This window comes from Podarcis muralis, chromosome 5, assembly GCF_964188315.1.
Source record: "Podarcis muralis chromosome 5, rPodMur119.hap1.1, whole genome shotgun sequence".
Taxonomy (NCBI): Eukaryota; Metazoa; Chordata; class Lepidosauria; order Squamata; family Lacertidae; genus Podarcis; species Podarcis muralis.
This window is the reverse complement of record NC_135659.1, coordinates 100,375,269-100,383,798: the sequence shown is the minus strand read 5'-3', so window position 1 is coordinate 100,383,798 and position 8,530 is coordinate 100,375,269. Positions and strand designations below refer to the sequence as shown.

Below are 8,530 nucleotides of genomic sequence, written 5' to 3'. Positions count from 1 at the left end.
AAAACTCAGTCCTCTCTGCCCAGCAGCAGCAGCAGCAGCAGCAGCACTCCTTTATGGAGCCTGTCAGGCCTTGCCTCAAGCCAGGGGGAGAGAAGCAGGGCAGGGCCCTTCAGGCTGTGGGGGCAGAGCAGAGCTATCCTGGCCAGTTGCCATCGATAGCCATCTCCTCCTCCATGAATTCGTCCAATTCTCTTTGAAAGCCTTCCAAGTTGGTGGTCATCACTGCCTCTTGTGGGAGGGAGTTCCATAGTTTAACTGCGTGAAGGAGGACTTCCTCTGATCTGTTCTGGATCTCCCAGGCCCTAGTCCAGCACTCTAACCACTGCACCACACTGCCTCCCTCTCAAGCTCCAGAATATGGGTGATCCCAGAATATAGAAGCAGGATAAGCACCCCAGAAAATCGGGGTGGGGGAGTGAAGACTGCTATAGGGAGGGAAAATGCCTTTTGAGTTGCAAGGGCAGCTTTTGAATGATGTTCTGCTTCCAGGCCAGCTAATTTTGGGCTTCATTGGAAGCTGTTTCCAGGCAGCCGTGTCTGGGCCTCTCTTTCCTGGCATGCATTACATGGGGGGAGCCTCTCAGTACCGAGCCCCCCCCCCCGCTAATTCCAGCACCATGGCTGCCCCCGCACTGCTTCCAGTCGCTCACTGGGGATTGTCAGAGGCCCTGACAAACAGCTCGGCGGCTGCTTCATAATGCCGCCAATGATGGAGTTGTGGAGGCAACGGCAGGGAGAGGAGCTAGGGGTTGGGGGCTCTTGTCATAACTTTATTTGTGGGAGACGAGCGCTTTGTCGGGGGTTTGATGGATGGGCCAGAAGCAGCCTGTGAGGCGCATCCCCTGCGTGGCTCGTCATCGGCACAGCGGAGCAACCTTGCAGCTGAAAAATGAGCTGGGGGGGGGGGTGAGAGAGAAAGAGAAGACAATGGCTGCAGTTGCTGTTGCAGTTGCTGGTTTGTTTGCACAAAGGAAAGCAGTGTTCATAGGATATGCGATAACATGATCCTATCTATATCTATCATCTGTATCTATATCTATATCTATATCTATATCTATATCTATATCTATATCTATATCTATATCTATATCTAAAAAGCAAATATCTATATCTAATCTATATCTATAGATATAAATATCTATAGCAAATATCTATATCTAATCTATCTATCATCTAAGGTAAAGGTAAAGGGACCCCTGACCATTAGGTCCAGTCATGGCCGACTCTGGGGTTGCGGCGCTCATCTCACTTCATTGGCCGAGGGAGCCGGCGTACAGCTTCCGGGTCATGTGGCCAGCATGACTAAGCCGCTTCTGGCAAACCAGAGCAGCCCACGGAAACGCCGTTTACCTTCCCACCAGAGCGGTACCTCTTTATCTACTTGCACTTTGACGTGCTTTCAAACTGCTAGGTGGGCAGGAGCAGGGACCGAGCAACGGGAGCTCACCCCGTCACAGGGATTCGAACCTCCAACCTTCCGATCGGCAAGCCCTAGGCTCTGTGGTTTAACCCACAGCGCTACCCATGTCCCATTCATCTATCATCTATCTATACCAGTGGTTACCAAACTTTTTCAGGTCAATGCCCTCTCAGTTGCATAGACTCCCCCTTAGTGAGTCTCACCCCACCCTATAAAACGAATAGTTAGCAACCCACTGAGGAATAAAATTCAAAATAGCAACAATTGCACATTTATTTGAAATCCAATCAAAATCAGCAGTCTGATTGGTCCTAGAACAATAGGATTCAGAATGCAGCAGTCTGATTGGTCCACAGAAACCACCCAATCTAGCTCCAGGTGGAAGTGAATCCACAACCTGATTGGCCTACAGGTGAATCCCGAAATTAGCCAATCACGTGGGGCCCATTGTGTAAATAATGTATATAAAGCAGACATTCTGGGGGAACTTCCATTCCTCCTCACCACTATGAGCTGAATAAAGAGCAGGAAATCCACTCTCGACTCTTGAGTATATTTCAGCCTTAGAAAGAGATTTGTCTGACCAGTTCAGCAAAGTCCTCCATTAGAATCCCACCCCCACTGGGTACAGAACCCTAAGAAATGGAAGGAGCTCAGGGCACCATTCAGACTGACCCCTCCCAAACCCCAAGCACCTGGAAAACTTGTGCAAGATAATTTAATTTGTGTTTTCTTCTTACATGTACACTTCCCTCTGTGCTGTATCAGGCTCTATGTGTTTAAAAAATGATTTAATGAGAGCGGACATGTGGTTGCTTGGTGCCCTCCCTCCCATCGCTTCCTTTTTACCTGAGGCTACAGTTCCACCCTAGCAGTCAGTCAGCCTGCAACCTGCTCCCAGCTGCCCCTCCTGTTTTCTCCAGCTTCTCCTCGTCTTCGTTTGCTTTCTGTATTTGCCTTTAATTCAATATTTTGTCCCCATGCTCCATCTCCCTTTATTGGATAACACTGCTCTGTTATTGAATCCTCCCTCGCAATCGTGGGGGAGAAAATTTAGTTTCCCAGGCAGCAATAAAGCCGGATTGGAGTCTTCGGAGGCCAGGAACGGCGCCACGGTTCGGAGGTGTGCGAGAGAGGAGCCCCAGGGGCTTCTGGGAAAGCCAGACCTCTGCAAGGTCTTGTCTGTTTTTCTCAAGTTAGCAAATTGAGAAAGCAGCAAAGAGCCATCGGAGACAGCCTTCTCCAACCTCAGTGATAACTTATTTGAGAATTCCAACCCACACCCAATTTATTCATTGTAAGTAAAGGTAAAGGTACCCCTGCCCGTACGGGCCAGTCTTGACAGACTCTAGGGTTGTGCGCCCATCTCACTCAAGAGGCCGGGGGCCAGTGCTGTCCGGAGACACTTCCGGGTCACGTGGCCAGCGTGACAAAGCTGCATCTGGCGAGCCAGCGCAGCACACGGAAACGCCGTTTACCTTCCCGCCAGTAAGCGGTCCCTATTTATCTACTTGCACCCGGGGGTGCTTTCGAACTGCTAGGTTGGCAGGCGCTGGGACCGAACAACGGGAGCGCACCCCGCCACGGGGATTCGAACCGCCGACCTTTCGATCGACAAGCCCTAGGCGCTGAGGCTTTTACCCACAGCGCCACCCGCGTCCCCTTATTCATTGTAGCCATCATCAAAAAATATTTATATACCGCTTAATATGCAAAATCCCTAAGCGGTTTGCATAAAACACAGCAAGATGATTTTTTAAAAGAAAATTACATAAGCAACAATTAAAACCGAAAAGGCTAAGAAACGCATCAGTAAAGACAGAGATGCTGTCAATAAAAAAAAATCATTTAAATATCAATAAATAAAGCAGAACAATGCGGTGATCAGTGTATATCCAGGAGGTGTGGCGCTGTGGGTTAAACCACAGAGCCTAGGACTTGCCAATCAGAAGTGCAGCGGTTCAAATCCCCGCAACGGGGTGAGGTCCCGTTGCTCGGTCCCTGCTCCTGCCAACCTAGCAGTTCAAAAGCACGTCAAAGTGCAAGTAGATAAATAGGTACCGCTCCGGCGGGAAGGTAAACGGTGTTTCCGTGCGCTGCTCTGGTTCGCCAGAAGCGGCTTAGTCCTGCTGGCTGCATGACCCGGAAGCTGTACGCTGCCTCCCTCGGCCAGTAAAGCGAGATGAGCGCCGCAACCCCAGAGTCAGCCACGACTGGACCTAATGGTCAGGGGTCCCTTTACCTTTACCTTAGGAGGTGTCAGAGTTCCTCTCATTCCTTCCATGTGCTCATCACACACAAATACACCCCCCTCTCTGTGTCTGAAGACATCTGCAAATGCCTCTCAGAAGCCTGGCTCGTGCAAAGCCTCCACCCAAAGGTCCCACTACAAATCCACCCCCAGGCTGTGCACAAATTTCAACTTGGCAGCTGCAGGAGAAACCTGAATTGTTTTTCCAAAGAGGAATGCCAGCCAGCAGACCTGCAAGGGCCCAGGTGGGTTCCTGGTGATGAGTTGCTGGGCAATGCTGGTCCAGGCGGCAGATTCGAGGCTAGATTCTGTGGACGACACAGGAGGCTGCTATCTGGCGCTGCCAATGGTTGCATACAAATTTAACAGATATAATACTAGAGTGATAATAACGATAAAGGACTTCAGCCTTGATGGATCCATAGTGATGGTCTCCCTCGGGAGGTGGTGCACTCTCCTTCCTTGGAGGTTTTCAAGCAGAGGTTGGATGGCCATCTGTCATGGATGCTTTTGCTGAGATTCCTGCATTGCAGGGGGTTGGACTAGATGACCCTCGGGTCCCTTCCAGCTCTAAGTTTCTATGAACTAGAGGAGCTATTGCAGAAACATCCACTCAGATGGGTCAATAGATTCTTTTGCTTGTGGTGTTACATCTGCTGGGCTTTCAGTTCTGTTTTGCAGTACAGACCTTGGTTCTCAAACACCTTGGTACTCAAACAACTTGGAACCCAAGCAGTGCAAACCCAGAACTAAGTGTTCTGGTTTGAGAACTTTTTTCGGAAGCTGAACGTGCTCCGTTTTGAGTGCCACACTTCTGTTTCGAGTGTTAAGCTGATGTCTGTCTCTTTTTGCTATTTATTTTGTGTTTTTCGTGGCTCTTTTTTGTTTTGTTTTTGTGACTGTGTGGAACCCAGTTCAGTTCAGCTAGTGATGACCGTAATTGATTGTGTGAGTGCAGTACATTGCTTATTGCTTTCATTTTATGGAGCAAGGGCCTTGTTAGATAGGGAAAAAATCATGTTAAAATGCTGTTTTAGGGGTTGTTTTTAAAAGTCTGGAACGGATTAATCCGTTTTGCATTACTTTCTATGGGAAAGCGCGCTTTGGTTTTGGAATGGACTTCCGGAAAGGATTAGGTTTGAGAACCAAGGTACCACCGTAACTCTTTTGCTTTTTACTTTTGTGCAATGCCTCTTTTACATTTCTTAGACGGCCATTCTAAGAAAACAAGAAGATAAGAAGAGTCTGCTGGATCCGGGCCAATGGCCCCTCAAGTCCAGCATTCTGTTCTCAAAAGTGGACAACCAGATAGAGCCCATTGTGGGAAACCCGCCGGCAGGATCCGGGCGCAAGAGCCCTCTTCCTTCCCGTGGTTTCAGCAACTGGGACTTGGAAGCCATAGCAGGGTCCACTTACCTTAACTGAACAGGACATGGGTCTGAGCACATCATGCGTAGGCATGTGCTGTCAAGTGTTTATTCTCTATTTATTTATGCACAAATTATTGTACCTTCTTGCTCAGGGCGAGTCATCAAGCTTCCCAGTGACTCTTCAACATTCCCAAGGATACACTGATTTCCGCAGCGTAACTGCACTCGTGTCCCTTGGTCACAGCTGGCTCTATCTGGATGCTCAATAAAAAGGATGATGCAATAATTATGTGCCATTTATCTCTTCCTTAGAGCAGAGATTTGTGGAGTTAATTTCATCCTGACTGGTTCGTCGTCAGCTACACTGAAACGACTGGGGCGCTGGCTGAAGGCGTCTGTCAAAAAATTATATATGTTTTTAATTTCAGGCCTATCTTTCAAGAAAACTCCCACAGAGATAACTGTGCGTACTCTGCTGTTAATGATACAGGAGTTTGTTTGTTTGCTCGTTTTCCTAAAGGGGGTGGGAGAAAAAGACATACTACACAATGTTTTGCAGGATTCTGTGCAATTAGCTTTCCTTTCCAATTTGCCCTGGCAGTTTTTGCTTTTCACTACTTCAGATCTCCTGCAAATGAAACACATGGATCATGTCTTTGGTTTAACCGAGGAGTTTTTCTCCACTTTCCTTGAGCAATGAGGGGGCTCTCAGGGTAGTGGTTTGCAGAATCATTTTCCAGCAGAGAACACATAGCACACTTTTGCAAGAAATAGTAGTGGGGTTTATTTGCAAATCTGGAAAAGGTGGACAGGAAAAAGTTTTTCTCCCTCTGTCATAACATTAGAACTTGTGGACATTCAGTGAAGCTGAATGTGGGAAGAGTCAGGTTGGATAAAACGACTTTCTTCACGCAGCGTGTAGTTAAAACGGTGGAAATCACTACGACGACACCTTTCTTTTTGAAAATTCAGGTAGGTAGCCATGTTGGAGCAATGTCAAACGTAGACAGCTTCTTAAAAAGCAGAGACATCACCTTGCCCACAAAGGTCCGTATAGTTAAAGTTCTGGTTTTCCCAGTAGTGATGTATGGAAGTGAGAGCTGGACCAAAGTGTGCTCTGATACGAATCTAGACACAACATCTGCATATACAGAAGCTCCCCCACCTATCAAGGGAGGTATCGCCCCCACCCTATCTTTGCAGAATTTTAATGTGTTTCTTTATTATTTATAAAGCGGGTGTGTGGTTTTTATTTTTTCATAAGTGTTATGAAATATTAATGCATCATATGACCCCCCCCTCTTTCCCCTTTATCTCCTTCTGTTTTTGTTTCTCCCCTTTGGGTGACAAGCAGCCAACAAATATAATACATGCACACATCATTTATTTGGATGCTGCCCTTCCATAGTTTAAAACCACGCTGGAGGCAGCTTACAACATGAATAAACGCGCATAATTACGCACATAACAGAAGTAGCCATAAACAATAAATAAAACACCAACAGGCACACAACAGATTTCCATATACATCATAAGAAGATCTAAAACAATGATAGAAAAGATTAAAATCAACGGCGGCAGCCTCCTGCCACCCAACAAAACCACCTAAACAAGACGCAGGATAAGAAAATAATCATAATTATTAAGATGGGGACGAAAAAAAAGCTTGGGAGCCGCCGCTCTAACCGCTGGGCCACACTGCCTCCCCTGAAAGGAGGGCGGGGGGAAGGAATGCCGCGAGCAAGCGCGCCTGTTCACAGCCCGGCCGCCAGGGGCGCCAGACGCAATAGCCGCCGCAGCTCCTCTTTCGGCCGAGCGGCGCCTCCACGTGCGGCGCGCGCGCTTTACGGCGGGGGCGGCCCCTCTTCTCCCTCCCCCGCCCCTTCCGCGCGCTTTGCGGCAGCTTCGCGGCCTTTTGCGACAGTCCGGAAGAAGAAGGCGGCGAGAGAAGCGCCGGTTCGCGGCGGGGAAGGGGCGCCGCCGGCATGGACGTCGGGGAGCTGCTCAGCTACCAGGTCAGCGGGGGCGGAGAGGGGGGCGAGCCGGGGAGGGATCCCCATCACCTTCCCCCCCCCCCCACCGGGGCGAGGAGGCGCCTGAGGTGTCGCCATGGTTACTGGGGGGGCTGCATCATGTGTTGTTGTCTCGGGGTGGGGGAGGGGCCCGGGGGAGCCCTGCCCCTCCCCCCCCCCTTGTTAAATGTGTGCATGTAAGACCGCCTTTCGCCCGAAGATCGCACAGGGCGGCTCACGACATGGAAGTCACCACCACCACCATCATCATCACTTTTAATTTGTGTACCTTCCAGTAGCGCCTTAGAGACCAGCTCAGTTTGTTCTTGGTATGAGCTTTCGTGTGCACACACACTTCTTCAGATGTTGTTGTTGTTGTCGTTTAGTCGTGTCCGCCTCTTCGTGACCCCCTGGACCAGAGCACGCCAGGCACCTCTGTCCTCCACTGCCTCCTGCAGTTTGGTCAAACTCATGCTGGTAGCTTCAAGAACACTGTCCCACCATCTCGTCCTCTGTCGTCCCCTTCTCCTTGTGCCCTCCATCTTTCCCAGGATCAGGGTCTTTTCCAGGGAGTCTTCTCTTCTCATCAGTTGGCCAAAGTCTTGGAGCCTCAGCTTCAGGATCTGTCCTTCCAGTGAGCACTCAGGGCTGATTTCCTTCAGAATGGAGAGGTTGGATCTTCTTGCAGTCCATGGGACTCTCAAGAGTCTCCTCCAGCACCAGAATTCAAAAGCATCCATTCTTCGGCGATCAGCCTTCCTGATGGTCCAGCTCTCACTTCCATACATCACTATTGGGAAAACCATGGCTTTAACTATACGGACCTTTGTTGGCAAGGTGATGTCTCTACTTCTCAAGATGCTGTCTAGGCCTGTCATTGCCCTTCTCCCAAGAAGCAGGCGTCTTTTAATTTCGTGGCTGCTGTCACCATCTGCAGTGATCATGGAGCCCAAGAAAGTAAAATCTCTCACTGCCTCCATTTCTTCCCCTTCTATTTGCCAGGAGGTGATGGGACCAGTGGCCATGATCTTCGTTTTTTGATGTTGAGCTTCAGACCATATTTTGCGCTCTCCTCTTTCACCCTTATTAAAAGGTTCTTTAATTCCTCCTCACTTTCTGCCATCAAGGTTGTGTCATCTGCATATCTGAGGTTGTTGATATTTCTTCTTCAGATACAGTGAGACAAAAGTCACCAGACCTTTATATATAGTGGGGGGGTGGGGGTGGGTTAGGATTAGAATAGAGACATTGGATTCTTATCTCATTATACAGGATAAAGCTATTTTTAGCCATCCCACGCCTTGCTTTTTCCTGTAAGACCAATTGCAGTCGTCAACAGGTTTACCATACCCATCGAGTCAATCACCCATTCCCACCCCCCTTCTGAGTAATACCCCTCCCCACCCTCTCACTATATACAGTGGTACCTCGGGTTACAGACGCTTCAGGATACAGACGCTTCAGGTTACAGACTCCG

At 49.0% G+C, this 8,530-nt stretch overlaps 1 protein-coding gene across 2 annotated transcripts in view; it reads left to right on the top strand.

Moving 5' to 3' along the window:
* Positions 1-6,899: 6,899 nt before the first annotated feature.
* The window catches only part of CTNNBL1 (catenin beta like 1), an 86,430-nt gene continuing 84,799 nt past the window's right edge, over positions 6,900-8,530 (top strand). For both annotated transcript variants that reach the window (XM_077929481.1, XM_077929480.1), the window contains exon 1: positions 6,900-7,056. In XM_077929481.1, the coding sequence (XP_077785607.1) occupies positions 7,027-7,056 (30 nt within the window). In that variant the 5' untranslated portion in view covers positions 6,900-7,026. The remainder of the gene's footprint in view (positions 7,057-8,530) is intronic.